General features: G+C 41.8%; 1 protein-coding gene across 5 annotated transcripts in view; it reads right to left on the reverse strand.

Moving 5' to 3' along the window:
* Positions 1 to 19429, reverse strand: part of TTLL11 (tubulin tyrosine ligase like 11) — a 125227-nt gene that overhangs the window by 64398 nt on the left and 41400 nt on the right. For all 5 annotated transcript variants that reach the window (XR_012678981.1, XM_075185681.1, XM_075185683.1 and 2 more), the window contains exons 5-6: positions 17682 to 17777; positions 15272 to 15390 (exon numbers count right to left, since the gene is read on the reverse strand). Coding sequence is in view for 4 of the 5 variants with exons in the window: in XM_075185681.1 (XP_075041782.1) it covers positions 15272 to 15390; positions 17682 to 17777 (215 nt within the window). In the remaining variant the exon portion in view is untranslated. The remainder of the gene's footprint in view (positions 1 to 15271; positions 15391 to 17681; positions 17778 to 19429) is intronic.

Here is a 19429-nt window from a genome sequence, read left to right on the forward strand (position 1 = left end):
TATTAATCACAGCCCGACATTTCAGACACTGATACATTTCCTGAGATAACACAAAAGACCTCCCATCTCACGCGACACAAATGGGAAATGATCAATGGTCTGCGGGGTCCGTTCACCGAAATCGGCTCACTCTATCCTACTGTGTACTATAAATCATTGCAGGAAATAAATGCTTAAAATGTTTTATTTTGGATTGGTGAATAAAGTGTGGCCTAGATCATATGTGGTTACTGTGGAGAGCATGATCAGTCTAATCACACTTCTAACAAAGGCAAACGTCACAAATGCTATATCATCCGATGATATAGAAAAGTAGTAGTAATCTTTAGTTTACAAAAATGTACACAAGATACTTCTGCAAATATACAGTCAAGTAGTCGAAAGCTCTCTGATTGGCTAAGTGCATGGCTGTGATGTCACCCTATTACCTCATCACCTGTCGTTTTAACAGGGCTAATAAATGTTTTCATATCTTAGCATCACAATTCTTACAGCTGACCCAAAACATAACAGAACCGAAAGGACACTGTATAATGAGTATTATATCTGCATTTACTGAGCGAGAGCAGCCATGAGGATTTCTCTAACAGAGGAAAGGTAAGACAGCAACGTCCGCGCACTCCAATACATCTAACGAAAGCAGAAGACAGACCACAGCAGGGGTGGAACGCAGCTTCGCTGGGGCCTTGGAACGGTGGACTGGCATTGCCAGGCTCCATAATGGTCGCACTTCCTTTAGCTGTGATAGTTATGATGCTTTGACTCAGTGATAATAGAGCGGCTACATTGGAAAGGCATTTTATTAATGAATACAAGTGAATTGAACACAATAATAAATACATTATGATTTTCTTCAGTCTCTAAGTGCTAAGGTGAAACTCTCTTTTCAATATAGAATTTTTTATGATGATTAACACCATTCAGCAGGCCCCGAAGACTTCATATTATTTTTTTACTTAGTGCCTCTCCAATATTTATAGCCTCTAGTTTCTGACTAACTTCACAGCATCTCTGAGCCCGTTCAATGACCTCCCTCTTACTACTATAGTTGATATCAACTATGATGACAGTTACAGAGTCCTTAAAATGTATATACTGAGATTTCTGATCATATGCTCCCCATGTATGAAAGTCGCCGACTAGAGTTATTTACTAATCCATCTATAGACACTGAATGTCACCCCGTGTCTGTGAATGATATAACACATATATATATATATAATCTCTGACCGTGACAATAATGTAAGTCTCATCACGTCTCTACACTATTCAATCTTATATTTCACCTATAGAATGTGTTACATTGTAGCATGTCTAACGAGTCTAACTAGGAAACAAAGAGAATTTTTCAATGTGATGATCACTGTAACAAGATAAAAAGCAAAAGTGACTAACGCAATACAATCTATTAAATATATTGATTATTCTGAAGGAATAAATCGTTCAGCAGAAAACAAAACAGATTGTGAAACAGGCTGTGAGGGACCATTGGAAATGTCATTTGGCCTTTAATTTTAATTAGAAAACATGACACACGTAGAACTGTCTCTTAGACTATTCATCCACTTGTGATAAGGCGATAATGCAGTTGTATATACAGAGCTGTCAGCAACTGGGGGAAAAACAACTGTCTGGTGGGTGATGGAGATTGTTAGAATTAACCCTTTATGGAAATACGTATTTCTGCAGATGTCCCGAGTCTTATGTTGTTATTACGGTCGGCTGACACAAATCATTAGGTCATATACAGCGCAATATACGACTTTAACGAATGAGCATGATAAACAGTATAAAGAAACTCGATGAGCGACTGTCCAAATGTATAAAAGAGGAATTATAATTATCCTTTAGTTATAAATCGCTGACATATTACGCAGCCCTGGACATTGAGGGGATCGTGACACTAATAACATACAACATAAAACAAAACGTAAAGATGGCCCTGACCAAATGAGCTTACAATCTAAGAGATGCGGGGAACAATAAAACAGCGGAATAACAATTGTAACATCTGTATGGGAAAGTGTTACAGTAGCAGTTGGAGACTACAAGAATCTACAATGGAATTGAATTACCTCGCAGAATAGACTGTATATAGACAATAAAATTCTCTTAGTAAACCATTTCATCAATGGTAATAGGAAGAACAGAAGAAATTCCCATTAAGTTGGAAGGCATAAGACAGGGCAAGTTGATGTCGGATTAATTTTCTTTTTAAGGGCTGAACAGCAGTTCTATCTTTAGCGAGGCTTTCTCTGGATACACAGAAAAGGACGTAGCGGGGAGTACGCCGACCCCAGTGAACTGCGCCGTATGTGTCTGCATGATAGCAGCGAGTACAGGAAGCTGAAAGACCCCGCAGCCTAATATTCCTGTTGTATCGGTAATAACTTTAGACTTTTATTGTGTAACAGTGATAAGCTCATTTTATACAGCGAGAATAAATAATCATTATTTCCCTACGTTGATGTTTAAATGAACGAGCTGCTGTTTCTGGTCTATTGTCTTCCGTTACATAAATCCTCTATGTCTTGTCTCGTTTCATTTATTCTGCTGCCTAACACTAATGTATCAAAACTTACCACAAATCCGTAATAACAGACACAGGGAGCCGGCTTGTGACTCCTTTACTCAGATGACGAGCATCCGCTATATACAAGCAGCAAAAAAACGTCAGGGGCAAAATCACCTCCGTCTGACACCTAACTGACCACGAGGTCTATTTCTCATTGGGAGAAATGCCCTAATTCCACCGCGCAAGTGTGAACCGTCAAGCCAGGGGTAGCGATAAGACGCTCATAACGCAGCCATCACTAAGCTGCTCTGGTGATATTTTCTTGTAAAATCCTGACAATAAGAGGTTTCATATCACTACTATAATCGACGATAGAAAACTTATTAGTAAATAGATCCGTAAGTTTTCTGGCCTCTCTCCTACCATGCACGCATATGCTGACACTTATAAACATTTCAGACTAATACAGCTATACAAGTGTCAGCCACGTAACAATTATTTTACAAAACACACATAATAATGATCTTGAGACTCAGGGCCTTCCCCACCAGTGTCACTGCCACTGCCGCCAGACGCTGCGACAATGCAGTAAATAGTTATGTATCAGCACTGAGCAAATGTCGTATTTATGCATTAAATCCACCGGGCACTATAGAGTGAGAGAATGTCTGCCGATCCTCTCCGTTCCTCATTACTGTAGGTCACTGGCATATGGGAGGGGCTAACAGCAAATCAAACAGAGGTAACGGATAAAAAGTAGTTTCAAGTCTCTTGTAGGACATATACAGTAGCTCAGCGGTTCCCAAAGTGTGCGCCATGGCTCCCAGGGGTTCCGCGGCGCTGTCACAGGGGTGCCGAGGGCAGGTAGAGAAACCAAAATAAAACAAAAAACTTACCAATACAGCAGTGCCCTGGACCCAGCGTCCTCTCTCCCATCGCTTCTCACTGAATGTCGGGCGTGACGTCATCACGCTCGACATTCAGTGACAAGCGGCAGGAGAGAGGAGGATGCTGTGTCCTGGGCGCCGACGGATTGGTAAGTTGTTTTTTTTGTTTGTTTGTTTTTCCTCTTCTTGTCCCCCGCGATGCAGAGGGGGCCGCAGAGTGAGAGGAGGCTGCAGAGGGGGCCGCAGAGTGTGAGAGGAGGCTGCAGAGGGGGCCGCAGAGTGTGAGAGGAGGCTGCAGAGGGGGCCGCAGAGTGTGAGAGGAGGCTGCAGAGGGGGCCGCAGAGTGTGAGAGGAGGCTGCAGAGGGGGCCGCAGAGTGTGAGAGGAGGCTGCAGAGGGGGCCGCAGAGTGTGAGAGGAGGCTGCAGAGGGGGCCGCAGAGTGTGAGAGGAGGCTGCAGAGGGGGCCGCAGAGTGTGAGAGGAGGCTGCAGAGGGGGCCGCAGTGTGTGAGAGGAGGCTGCAGAGGGGGCCGCAGAGTGTGAGAGGAGGCTGCAGAGGGGGCCGCAGAGTGTGAGAGGAGGCTGCAGAGGGGGCCGCAGAGTGTGAGAGGAGGCTGCAGAGGGGGCCGCAGTGTGTGAGAGGAGGCTGCAGAGGGGGCCGCAGAGTGTGAGAGGAGGCTGCAGAGGGGGCCGCAGAGTGTGAGAGGAGGCTGCAGAGGGGGGCCGCAGAGTGTGAGAGGAGGCTGCAGAGGGGGCCGCAGAGTGTGAGAGGAGGCTGCAGAGGGGGCCGCAGAGTGTGAGAGGAGGCTGCAGAGGGGGCCGCAGAGTGTGAGAGGAGGCTGCAGAGGGGGCCGCAGAGTGAGTTAGCTGTAAATTATTCTTTGACAGAAATATAATTGAAAAAATATATATAAAAATATTATTTTCCCTTGTATTAATGTGTATTATTTTTGCATACAACTAAGTATTTCTGTCCTAACCTAAATACTTATTACGTTTTTTTGACCCCCAAATACTTATAAAACGGGACTGCTCGGTAATTATTTTGGAGGGGTGCCTTGAAAAAATTATGGAGACTCTAAGGGTGCCGCAAACTGAAAAAGTTTGGGAACCACTGCAGTAGCTGATTGTTGGTCACTTGAATGAAGGACAAAGATGGCTTCTTCCTGCATTGTGACGGCTGTTAGAGAAATCTATACAGTGTAAACATTGCTTTAGAGAAGAGGACCATTTTTATGAGCATTCAGCAAATATCCACTAATACATAGAAATAAGCGTCACGTTACCATAAGGTGATATAATCCTATATCAGAATATATGAACTCATGCCTGTATCTGTATCCGTACAAAAAGGCATGCATGCCTTATATCATGCACAGCATGAGGAACCAGCACGTCCGCCGTCCATCACTGGAGTCTGATAGAATGAGTTACATTCCTGCTGGATTCTCTGGAGAGATGTGAATATGTTCCTTTCCCTCCCAGAGCAGAGAGAGCCATTCCTTTACTAGACAACTTATTGTCATGCAGATTGGACAGCTTTGTGCGAGGCTCAGCTAGGTAATAAGATGCTTTAAAGTGATCTCTAATGTATTGCTGGCTGAGCCGCTAAGTGAAGTTTCAGAGGAGATGGAGCACAGTCGCTATCTGGTAAGGCGTCATGACTAATGGATAAAGGTGTAGCAGGACACGTGCATGGAATAGGTATGATATATACAGAAAATAAGACTGGTATATACCCATCAGAGGAGGGTGTATGGAATATCCCTGAGCCCACACATTAGGAACTGTAGGGCATGTCTGAAGTCTGTGCAATATGGTGGTAGTGGGGGGGGGGGGGGGGGGTGTCATACAATGTTTGGGTGCTTTCTCTACTTGGCTAGAAACTAAAGTAAGACAACTAGACAGACAGGAAGGGCTGAAGAAAATGTAGGCATCTAGGGAAGTGATCTGTGGGTTTATTAAGGAAATTAAGAGGAGCAGCCTTAAATCTGCAGGTCAGTGAAACTCAATGCCCCTCTTACTATGGTCTAAGACAAGACCACCATACAGTAGAACTGGAGCTATAACATCATATGGTTTGGGAAGTGGTTCAATAAGATGATGGTGTAACCCAGAAATGATGTTCCTTCAAGCTGACATCCTATGCCTGGAGGAGCTTCAGTAACCATTGCATCAGTTCTTGAGATATCCAATGTTCCTTCATGCTAGTGTCCTATGGCTGGGGGATCTTCAGTAACCATTGCATCAGTTCTTGAGATCTCCAATGTTCCTTCATGCTGGTGTCCTATGGCTGGGGGATCTTCAGTAACCATTGCATCAGTTCTTGAGCTCTCCAATGTACATTTCATACTATTGATTTGTTTTCCTACAAAATTTCCTGTGTCTTTCTAAAAACGCTGATAGTGTAGTAGGATAGCATGTAAGCTGTGCCATTTTAAGCGGGGTGAGACTATTTGGTTCTAAGGCCACCTGAGAAAGGAAGAATTTTCAGACTCTCCTGCGAGAAGTGGAGGATGGATGCAGTATTTGAGGATCTGGTAATCTGGGTCTTTGATGAGACCCAATGTCTTGTTGGAAGTGATTGCTTGTGTTTGAATGAAACATGGTTTATGTCAGGAAAGGAAAGGTAAAATTCACAATATTTAGAAAAGATTTTCCAAAAAATCTTTAATAAATGTTAAGAACCTACTGCACACAATGCTTATTTTGCTCTAGTATATACTCCGATAGAACAGTACTCCGCAGTGGCCAAATTACAGTTTCTGAACTTTATTCTCACTTTTGTTGTACAACTTCTTCTTCTTCTTCTTACATACATATATTATTATAGGCATGCTAATTACCAACATTCAAAAGGGATTTTTTTAAACATTTTTTGTTAGACAACGGAAAAGCAAATGATGAGCGCTGGAAAAAAATGCAGCACAATAATCACCAGGCTCTTGAAGAAGACGTTTAATATGAATAAACTCTCTACAATACACATGGCTTCCAATTAAGAAGTAGTGGAAAGATGTTCGGTTATATCTGATAATGTTGTATGCCCAATTTATAACAGGGAAACACAGTCGGCACGAGATGGAGAACCACTTCAAAGACTAGAAATATATTGCTTCTCTTTCTTAAGAAAACAGCTTGTAATTAAGAAGTTATACATTATTTTTTTTTATGTAAAGAGTTGAATTAGCACAAGGAAGATAGAGAAAATTCCAGACAATAAAATATCTTTTCTTCCAACTGAATTTAAGAATAAATACTGAAGGTGCTACTAGTGAAGGAGTAGGCGCACCCGTTTCAGAGGCGCCTATTGCCGCATAGGGGTACTGATATTTGACTTCTGAACCAGCTCTAGGTCTGAGCTGGTGGTTTTTGGGTCTGACCCTCATGATAAAGATAAACCATAACTGAGGATAATGAGCAGTATGTTAATAGAAAAATGTAAAGTATATTTAATGAAAGGGGTGGTCCTAGCGGTAACAGGTTGAACTGTTCCAACATGCGCCCCTAAAGATGTTTCCGCCGCCCTGTACATTAAGGTGCTTCTTTAATTTGCAGAGGGGTCTCCCGAGATGGCAAAAAACAGGCCTGGGAGGTAGGTACACTTCCTAAATAACCTCATAGTACGTCTTTCCTCCAGTCTCTACAGAACTGGGTATCCTTAAAATATGTACAGCCAGGGGTAGGGGGAAGGGGTTTTTCTTTTTAACTCTTTTGCTGCTGTGGTGACCGCCAAAAACCTGGTACAACAGAGCAGAAACAGAGATCATAGTCAAGCATGTCACTTGTTAACAGAACGGGGGTCACTCACATGTGTTATATGACACGGGTCACTCACGTCCCGTTATATGTCAGGCGCCGCTCGGTGGCCGCCTGTTCTTCTGCATAGCGCGTCTGGTTGCCTAGCAACCAGAAGCGCCACTTCCGCCCCGCTCGGCTACAAGGTTAGGAAGCGTTCCCGTTGCTAGGCAACGGGACGCTGCATCTAGGTAGCGCTACGGCGCTAGTGTATGACAAGCGCTACGGCGCTAGGATGATGACATCTCTAGAGGCGCTGAGGCTCATCAGCTACCAGAACTATTTAAGCCTCTCTGGATCCCACCTCCTGTGCCAGAGTTTCAGGTCCTTTTCTGTCCTCCAGCGTTCCAGTGATTGTCTGTCTCCTGACCTTTTGCCTGTCTCCAGACTATTGCCGTATTGCCTGTGACCCTTGTGACCCAGATTGCCTTGACCACCCTTTTGGATCTCCCTTTTGTACCACGCTGCCAGAACGCTACCGACCCGGCTTATCTCACTACCCCTTTGGATTCTCCTCGTGTACCTGCCCTGCCCGCACCGTTGCCGAACCGGCCTGTCTGACAACTCCTCTCGTGCTTCGTTATCTGACTCGTGGAAGGACCGCGACCTGCGTGTTTCCTGCAGCTGAATCTATACCTCCTTGCGGGGGTCCCTGGTGAACACCAGGGGCACGTTAGACTCCGCGCCTTCCTCCGAGTAGTGCCAACGATAGCAGGTACACTATACTCAGTCGTGACATTATATGACGAGTGTCACTGATGCCTGCAATATGGCACGGGTCACTCACACCTGTTATATGACATGGGTCCCTCACGCCTGTTATATGATACACATATATATGCTGTGTTGGTAAACAGTAGGTGGTGTAAAGATTGTAAGGAATGCCTTTGTCTACAAAGGAGTGAATTGAACCAACAACATAAAACCTTTCTTTTCTTTTATATTTCTCTACAACAGTGATGGGCAACAGGGGGCCCTCAGAGCCTTTATCTGTGGCCCCCAACTCCTTCCAGCCTTATTGTCATGTGTTTGTCATAGCATGTAACAGGTGTGTAAAATGCTACTGGTATGTTATTACAGATTGGTGCCTCTTTCTTTCATTAAATGTGTTGTATTATCTTGTTACTGAGATTAAGGGTAATGCGGCCCCTGAAGTGTATCGGGTTTCCTATCACTGCTCTACACCATGGCAGAACTATTCAACGCACGGAGCTATCTGTACATTACAAATCATCCCTATATGATGTTATCAGACACTACAACAGAGACAAGAATACCAATCTTTTCACATTCACTAGACTTAAACCGTTTGTATCACTGGGTGGTAAGCTCAGTTATAGTGTAAATACACATTTGATTAGCGCCTCAGATACATATCACAATAAATAAAAAAGACGCACACTGAGTCACGATGACAGACGCCCTGGCACTGACATAACAGTCACACTGCAATGCCCTTATGACACTCTTACATTACAGTTACACAGACAGTGAGGCCTCAGGACTCGGAAACATCACAGAGAAAAACTTTTTGGGGAATAAATTGGTAATAGAAATTTTGGCATATTTGGGGATATGGAGAGCTTGTTTTCGTGTCAGAGAGGAACAATGTGATTATTAAGAGGCGCAATGTGTGCAAATATATCAAAAACACTGAGTTTTGATGTAGTGGATAAGAACAGGCCGAGCGGCTAATGGTTCCTGCTAATTGAGGAACACAGCTCAATTTGCAGCAACTAATTAGAAGCACTAGTAGGCAATTTAGCAATTATATGAATGTGAGAAAAAGGAATAAATCCTTTACCGTTGCTGCTACTGAATATATATATATATATATATATATATATATATATATATATATATATATATATATATATAGCAACAGAAAAACAAGTAAAACAAGTAGGGCGCCCCAATGTGTAATATCACAAATATGGTGTTGGGAAGATGTAATAACTGCGTACCGTAAAGATGTATTCAAGAAGTAAAGATCATATGGAGGTTTCCTCTTCAGAGGTAATCCCTCTCAGTCTCCATCAGACATAGCGACAATGTAGAAAAAACAAAACAAAAAATAACATAGTGCAGTATTGTTATATATAAAACTGCACCAGAAACCAGAGATAGTCCTCCACCAGGAGACAGAGTGCTAAAACAGGTAGTAAACCCAAAGGTGAAAGATGTAGCACACAGGTGCAACATGCAACCCTAGGTCAATAAAAACTGCGTACCAGATAGTCACAAGACAATGAGCTTTCTTGGACCATATATACACGATCAGGCAATTCCTGTCACAGCCTCATCCAGTGGCGGTAATGAACAAGATTGAAAAAAGGAATGCAATGTAAAAATATATAGTCAATTTATTAAAATTGAATAGCACAGTAGTAACTCACATGAGGTAACCACAATAGCGCTGGTAGATGTCACCGCTCAACGCGTTTCGTCCCGGTGCAACGGGACTTCCTCAGGAGCAACAGAATATAACATAACAGATCCATGATGCCGTTTATATAGCAAACGGCCGCCAGTCTCCGCGCATGCGCGACAATAACTTTATTAGAATGGACAAAACAGACACTCCGTATACCGGAGAAAACTATGTAAAACAGGTGTACAATGCTATTTAGGACATTAGAAAGAGATGTATCCTACATAGAAAAAAATCCATGTATCCAGCCTCATAATAACTAGAACATCTGATGTAATACAATCTATAATCTATAAGTGAAGTTGGTATAGTACCTCCCATATAATATACACGGAGTACCAATAATGCTATAAATAAATTAAATATAGTAAATTACCAATTCTATAAAACATGTATACTTTATAATATATGGCCATAGTGAGGCAATGAATTAATTATAATAATGATACTAAGGTAATATATTTAACCAGGTGATGTGTATTAATAAATTAATCAAGACCTTCCATATGAAGGTGATTATAACTCTATGTGAAAGTGCATAAAGTGCAATAATACAGAACATACACTGTAATACAAAACAATGGAATTGTGTGACAGATCTATAGTTGGATTACGACAACCAAACATATACATACCAACTATATCATACAATATATAGAAATGTTAAAAAATACATTTAAAAACATACAGTATTTATAAAAACAATCAGTGTTTATAAAAAGGGGCTATCTCATAGTTCTCATTTAAACCACTGGGTATCAGGGTGCCTTATTGGAGGATCCAAAACATTTCCCGTTGGGAAAGTTTACGTTGTAGATCACCTCCCCTTGAGTTTAGTGATACCTTTTCTAGGGCCATAAATTTCAGATGTTTAGGATCACTACTATGTTTATATAGAAAATGTCTAGACACGGAGTGACTCTGTACTCCGTTTTTAATGTTACGAATATGTTCCTGAATGCGCAATTTAAGTGGGCGTTTGGTTTTGCCCACGTATTTTAAGTTACATGAACATTCTAGCATATAAATAACTGATGTTGTTAAACAATCTATCCGTTGTTTGACCTTAAATTGTCTACTATTATCATGATTATAGAAAAAAGTTTTGGTTATATTCATGTACTTACAAACATTTTATATATATATATATATATATATATATATATGTATGTATATATATGTATATATACATACACACACACACACAACAACACCTACATATACACATTTGTTCTATGATATCGAAAAATGGAGCTGGAAATGTAAAAGTGTTACTGCATTATCTACTAATTGCGCAGACTTTCCAGTTCAAACAAGGATTTGGCCTCAGTATACTCATAGAGACCTACAGGGAATCCTGCAATATGTTGTATATAATACCTGGCACCAGGCCTGTATCTCAGGTGATATTCCATCTATACCAACCGCTTTCTGCTCACAATCAGCATTAGTTGTTAAGACTGGGAAAGCAGCATCAAGAGCAGGATTACCCCATTACAAAGCAGAGCCGCAGCTCATACGTATGAGCAAACAGCTTGCGCTATATTCCTATAGACTGTAAGCTTGTGAGCAGCGCCCTCTTACCGCTTTGTCTGTCTGTTAGAACCCAGTTTAATTACTGTATCTGTACCCCATTGTAAAGCGCTATGAAGTACGCTGAACATTAATAAACATATAAAATAAATACATAGCAGCTGTTGGAGGCGTTCTTCGTATATAGTAGTAATATTTCATCCCTTCCATAACTGCATATGTCAGTAAAGTATCCATTCTCACTGGCTTGTGTTACTGGTACAAGCATCAACCTTTCTTTTTGATGGTTGTTTTATTTGTGTTCATTTGCAAGTCCCCTCCCCTAAAGCAACGAGGCGCCAAGGAAATACAATGCATGTATCTTAATATCCTTACCAGATATAATTGCAAATTAAATTTTGAGGAGCCTATTGGTGAGGGATGGGAAAAATAGATATCTGTCTTGTGCACGCTGGCAGCGTTGTAATAAAATCCCCAGAAAACCAGATTATCCTTTTGACAAGACCTAGAAGCGACGAGTGTGAGCTCTGACAGGAGAGAATGGTTTATCTCATCAGAAGATAATCGTATTAGATGTGATCTTTCAGCCAAAACTTCACTAAGGTTTTGTCAGCCTAGACTGCGCAGCGCAGAGGATTCTGGGTAGAGCAGCAGCCGGGCTGGCTTGTTGCCGTGACGACGCGTTGTGCCTGTCGGAGGTTTAGAGATGTGAGGCCCAGATGGATCTTTCACAAATCGACAGAACAATCTTTCATAGCAGACTGGCTTCAGATGGCTGCGGGATTCATCGCCGGAACTTTAAGAACTAAACTTAATTGCATGTGAGGTTTTAATTATCTTAAGGCAAACCTTTATTTTAGTTACTGTTCCGGGTTAGGAGCAGCTTGCACATCATCTTCAACTTTGTTTTTATGCTGATTCATTACATTTAAGAAGATTAATTTACCTTTACAAAAAAAACATTAAAAGCCAAATATTAAAAAATGGTTCTATAAAATACTGGAAATTTCCATAAGAAAATTAGATGTAACATAGTTAAGGTTTCCATTTTAACGTGAAAAATGAACCTAATGCTCCTGTCTGTTTAACTTATAAGCAGACATCACACAACGCTATATCATCACTCGGTTTACCTCTGCTATTCCTCAGCCATCTCTCATTATGTACTCAGTAAGCAGACTCCACCCACTTGCTTAATACACACTCACACACACTATGCTAAGTATAGACACACACTGCACTCATTAATACACACACTACGCTCAATACACACTCACACACACTATGCTAAGTATAGACACACACTGCACTCATTAATACACACACTACGCTCAATACACACTCACACACACTATGCTAAGTACAGACACACACTGCACTCATTAATACACACACTACGCTCAATACACACTCACACACACTATACTAACTACAGACACACACTGCACTCATTAATACCAGACTTGCCAACTCTCCCGAAATATCCGGGAGACTCCCGCATTTTGCGAGAGTCTCCCGGGCTCCCGGGCGAGTGTGGCAATCCCCCGCATCTGGATAATTCTGCCCACTTCCTAGTGAAGTGGGCAGAATTAAGTCCCAAATGCCGCGATTCCCGGTGAATCGCGGCGTTTGGCCCCGCCCCCCGCTGTCAAATGACGCATTTTGCGTCATCACGTCATGGGGGCAGGTCCAAAAGGACGTCACTTGGAGCCCCCCCCCCCCCGTCACGCCCACCTCCTCTGCAGGCTCCCGGATTTCACCAACAGAAAGTTGGTAAGTATGATTAATACACACACTACGCTCAATACACACTCACACACACTATACTAACTACAGACACACACTGCACTCATTAATACACACACTACGCTCAATACACACTCACACACACTATACTAACTACAGACACACACTGCACTCATTAATACACACACTACGCTCAATACACACTCACACACACTATACTAACTACAGACACACACTGCACTCATTAATACACACACTGCGCTCAATACACACTCACACACACTATACTAACTACAGACACACACTGCACTCATTAATACACACACTACGCTCAATACACACTCACACACACTATACTAACTACAGACACACACTGCACTCATTAATACACACACTACGCTCAATACACACTCACACACACTATACTAACTACAGACACACACTGCACTCATTAATACACACACTACGCTCAATACACACTCACACACACTATACTAACTACAGACACACACTGCACTCATTAATACACACACTACGCTCAATACACACTCACACACACTATACTAACTACAGACACACACTGCACTCATTAATACACACACTACGCTCAATACACACTCACACACACTATGCTAAGTACAGACACACACTGCACTCATTAATACACACACTACGCTCAATACACACTCACACACACTATACTAACTACAGACACACACACACTAATGATGCACTTAGCCCATTACATACAATACAGACACACAAACATTCACCAACCCCAGTACAGACATGTTGAGCTGTAAACATAGTGATTTGTGCAATTATCAGGAAACATTTGATTTTGTTTTATGTTAAGACAGAAATTGGCTTTTATCATCACGGCAAGGAGACCCTAATAGGGTTTTCTAGTAATATATATTTAAGACACTTTCATGAGAGTCTTTCTATAACTAAGACAATATTGGCCCCTGGCTAAAAAGCAACAGTTGTTCCACGTGTCAGGAACCCTCATATTCTGAGACAATATATTAATTGTGGAACACACACCATGCACCCAAGATAAACAGATGGGTCCCAAAATAAATTATAATATGTAGCAAAGACCTTTCTTCTTACCACCAGGGATAGAACGCCACTTACGCCACTTACAGACCTGACTGAAGACAATCCCATCTGCATTATAACCCAGCAATACATGCTCATAGTGTGAGATATTTACAGGAAGTTGGTGCTATTCGGTGTGTGAGGTCCGGGAGCACCAGAGGGGAGGAATTAAGGGGAAACATGTAACAATGTAGCACTGACTGGCAATATGAAAACAAAAGTACAGGCAAAACCATACAAAAAACACAGTATAGAAATGTACCCCAAATCTATGACTACACCTTGAAGGTGACTGTGAGGGAGCGAGGTGCTACAGGACTGAGAACTTTTCTTTTATTCATCCGGTTCTCACAGCACTTGTGTGTTATGTGTATTGTTAGTTCAAGTTATTAGGTACATTTTGCACTGTTGCTATTACCTGCAATATTGTATGTATTAGAAATAGAAAGAATATTGCCATATTGTGTGAAAATAACAGGACAGCAGAAGTCACTTTGCTTGTGTTAACTAAGGTAATTACCATTTGTCTCAAATGTCCATTGTCATGAGGTGTGGCTTAGATTTGGTTTGTAATCAGAACAATGTCTCAATATAAAGGTTATGGTATAGAGATGTAACATCTCCATGGAAAAGCACTTCAGGGCTTAAATTCCACCTCCACAGGGAACCCTCAGGAGTTGAGTGAATAAGGTACCATTGTTCCTTCTGTTTGCTCCCTATTGTCCACTAGTGAGCTCTACAGACAGCCAGGAGCCAGACCCAGCAGGGGTCACCTGAGGGAAGACACCTGGGAATGTAGGGGAGGGGGCTGGATAGTGTAAGCAGCCGACCAATCGAGACCTTGTGCAACTTCCCTGGGCAGGCAGTTGCCAAGGTGGGATTAGGAGGTGATAAAAGAGGCTACCCTGGGAGCTGGACAGGTGTGTGACTGATTTTGGCCAAGGGGTGATGCTATGCCAGAGACTTACTATGGAACATATCCCACTGGATTTATTTGGACTAAGTTCCTCACTTGTTAGGGGGGTCGCGCTGTACATAGCTCAATGGATTTATTGGGACTGATTTCCTCACTTGATGGAGCTGCTATCATTACGGGGCCGTGCTGTATTTAATCCTGTTCTGCAGAATAAATCATCCTGCTATTTCTCCTCTAATACCGTGTCTGAGTGATTTGGGAACCACGTATTTTCACAGTGACATAAGAATATATAAACGGATTAGACATATTTTCGCAAGGTAAGGTCCAGGTAAGCACTCACTGGTTGTGGCTATTCCTCCTCCTTGCTGGATCCACCAGGCGCAGTGTGTCCCTAATAACCGCGATTTTCACCTCCTCATCAACAAGGCTCGGCACGTTCTCGTAGACGCCAGGAAAAAGCTTTGAAAGGCACAGAAAGCACAATATGCTACAGAACATATTTCAACTCTCTGTCGCTATTATATGAATGCCTAACAGATTAGCAGATTTAATTAGATGCTATTTATTAACACCAAAGTCTACATCTAGCTGTTATTTAAACAGACCTCCAAGCTATTTATTCAGATAAGCGGCAGTTATTAATATTACACTTTCAACAGTAATGTTAAGGAATACCTAAGTGTTTCCACCTGAGAAAGTTCTTCAAACTGTAAATTAACAATGTAAATAAACACAGATAGAGATTGTTGTAAGGAAGATGATAATAGATAGATGGAGATTAGTGGAAGAAAGAAGGTAATAGAGAGATAGAGATGGTTGGAAGGAAGACGGTAATGGATAAAGATGGGTGGAAGGAATACGGTAACATAGATGGAGATGGATGGAAGGAAAACGGTAATAGATAGATGGAGATGGGTGGAAGGAAGACGGAAATGGATAGATAGAGATGAGTGGAAGGAAGATGGTAATGGATAGAGATTGGTGGAAGGAAGACGTAATGGATAGATATAGATAAGTGGAAGGAAGATGTTAATAGATAGACAGAAATGGGTGGAAGGAAGATGGTAATTGCTAAACAGAGATGAGTGGAAGGAAGGCAGTAATGGCTAATTAGATGTGAGTGGAAGGAAGACAGTAATAGATAGATGGAGATGAGTGGAAGGAAGATGGTAATAGATAGATGGAGATGATTGGAAGCAAGTCGGTAATGTATAAATAGAGATGAGTGGAAGGAAGCCGGTAATTGGTAGAGATGGGTGGAAGGAAGAAGGTAATAGATAGATGGAGATGGGTGGAAGGAAGACGGCAATAGATAGATGGAGATGGGTGGAAGGAAGACGGCAATAGATAGAGATAGATGGAAGGAAGAAGGTAATAGATAGATGGAGATGGGTGGAAGGAAGACGGTAATAGATAGAGATAGGTGGAAGGAGGACAGTAATGAATAGACAGAGATGGCTGTAAGGAAGACGGCAATGGATAGATAGAGATGGGTGGAAGGAAGACGGCAATGGATAGATAGAGATGAGTGGAAGGAAGATGGTAATAGACAGAAATGAGTGAAAGGAAGATGGTAATGGCTAGATAGAGATAAGTGGAAGGAAGATGGTAATACATAGAAAGAGAGGAGTGGAAGGAAGATGGTGATACATAGATGGAGATGAGTGGAAGGAAGACGGTGATACATAGATGGAGATGAGTGGAAGAAAGACAGTAAAAGATAGATGGAGATGATTGGAAGCAAGGCGGTAATGGATAAATAGAGATGAGTGGAAGGAAGATGGTAATGACTAGATAGAGATGGGTGGAAGGAAGACGGAAATAGATAGAGATGGTTGGAAGGAAGATTGTAATGGATAGAGAAGAGTGGAAGGAAGGCGGTAATGGATAGATAGAGATGGGTGGAAGGAAGACGGCAATGGATAGATAGAGATGAGTGGAAGGAAGATGGTAATAGACAGAAATGAGTGGAAGGAAGATGGTAATGGCTAGATAGAGATAAGTGGAAGGAAGATGGTAATACATAGAAAGAGAGGAGTGGAAGGAAGATGGTGATACATAGATGGAGATGAGTGGAAGGAAGACGGTGATACATAGATGGAGATGAGTGGAAGGAAGACAGTAAAAGATAGATGGAGATGATTGGAAGCAAGACGGTAATGGATAAATAGAGATGAGTGGAAGGAAGATGGTAATGACTAGATAGAGATGGGTGGAAGGGAGACGGAAATAGATAGAGATGGTTGGAAGGAAGATGGTAATGGATAGAGAAGAGTGGAAGGAAGGCGATAATGGATAGATAGAGATGGGTGGAAGGAAGACGGTAATGGGCAGATAGAGATGAGTGGAAGGAAGACGGTAATACATAGAGATGGTTGGAAGGAAGACGGTAATAGACAAAGATGGTTGGAAGGAAGACGGTAATGGACAGATAGAGATGAGTGGAAGGAAGATGGTAATACATAGAGATGGTTGGAAGGAAGACGGTAATAGACAAAGATGGTTGGAAGGAAGACGGTAATGGACAGATATTGATGAGTGGAAGGAAGACGGTAATACATAGAGATGCTTGGAAGGAAGACGGTAATAGATAGATAGAGATGAGTGGAAGGAAGACGGTAATGGACAGATAGAGATGAGTGGAAGGTAGATGGTAATGGCTAGATAGAGATTGATGGAAGGAAGATGGTAATAGATGGAAGGAGAGGATAACCTATAACATTATTTGGGTTTAGCATCACTTATCTCACCTCTTGTTCATGCTCTATCTTCATGCTGGGATTTGCATTTACTTCTAGTAGTACTGGCTTCAAATTTTTCATGAGCAGGATGTCAAACCCTAAAATCTTTGAGCGGGTAGAGAAAAAAGCATGAAGATAAAGAATAAAAGATGCAGTCACATATTGTCCAGGACGACATGTCTAATGTTTATTGTGCAGGAGAGCAACATTGTATTGAATTCATGGACAATGCTTTGTTTTACAATCATTAACGTACAGAGAACATTAACTATTCTAGCTAAAAGTCTGCAGCTGAGGCTGGGAAAAGAGTTCAGCGTGCCATAATGATTGGCTGCAGGCATCGCGGTGACAGAGCAGGAGTTTGCCGCTATGTCTGATGACTGATATCATACGAGCAGGCACTACACTAAATGAGAAGGTTTGCAGAGAGGTGACTTTCTGCAGAGAGGTGCAAAGCTCTTCTATCTCCACATCTCAACGTTGCAAGATTCTACTGAGAGAGAAAAAAATGCAATTGTGGGGCTCATTCACACCTTTTCTGCTTTCTGGAATACATTTCTGCACTTTCTACTTCTCTCCAACCTATGTGTTTACATGCAGAAGTTCTATTAAAGACATGCTCATCCTTTACAGTTACAACAACAAAATACTCCATAATGTGAAGGTGTGAAAAAGCCGGTAGGTTTCATTCAAACACTTCATCTGTTATGTTCATTTGTTTTTGGGAATAATTAAAAGACCCGGCTGCTATTTCCCAGTTACATTGTCCGCCCAAATAATGAGTTTAGTTAGCTAAATGCTGCCAGTGAGGACACAAGCATCCTGCAAGACACAGTGATGGATTGACACTGCAGCCAGGGCAGCACAATATGGCTTATTTAACTTACTCCGCTGACAGATAAGGTCACAGCGTGACAAGCTGTGCATTCAAAACAAGCCTGGCAAGGAGGGCCAGAGTGACAGACTGGACTGGTTTATTCTGTACACAAAGTCAAACATGGTTTTCAAAATAACCCCCTTTTACTCATAGATCTGTGGTGTTAATTCACCTGGGACTGGCAGCGCAGAGCACTGTAGGACTACACAGCTGATTGATGAGACCACTGCAGGGATCTGGTTATCTCTTATAACAACGAATTAACCTTCTCCCAGCTGACACCCGAAAAGTACTCGTTTTACATCACTGGGAGTATTTGGAGACCATGGGGGTCCCAGAAATGGAACCCTAAAGTCTTACTAGTTGGAGTATTTTTTACAAATATTAGATTCAAAGTCCTTATAAAGAGACAACTGTGGTATAAATAGACATACACTGTGAAAATCAATAGAACCTTCTAACAGGTGGAATAAGGACCTGACACCATTTATCACTTATACTGAGCGAAAGAGAATAATATGTATCCTAGAACTCCCAATGGGTTCATTTTCCATATTATATCCCACCGGGCTCCATGCAGTGGAATAAGGGAACAATACAGGTTTTACAGTCTTTTAACTCTTCTGATCGGTACGAAACTCTTAATGGAAATAAAGTTACTTTCAAGACCGTGTCTGTATGTTGTGCTCTATGGTTGTAGATAAAGGAACTGGTGGTGCTACAGAGGCACGAAGCAAAGTCTATACAAATCAAGGCTGGATAGATGTGATGCTCAGTGTGTGTTACCAATACAAACTAAGGATTAAATGTATCAAACTTTCTAAAAAGAAAAGTGGAGATGTTGCCCAATCAGATTCTAGCTATCATTCTGTAGAATGCA

Source organism: Mixophyes fleayi, chromosome 9, assembly GCF_038048845.1.
Source record: "Mixophyes fleayi isolate aMixFle1 chromosome 9, aMixFle1.hap1, whole genome shotgun sequence".
NCBI classification, from domain to species: domain Eukaryota; kingdom Metazoa; phylum Chordata; class Amphibia; order Anura; family Limnodynastidae; genus Mixophyes; species Mixophyes fleayi.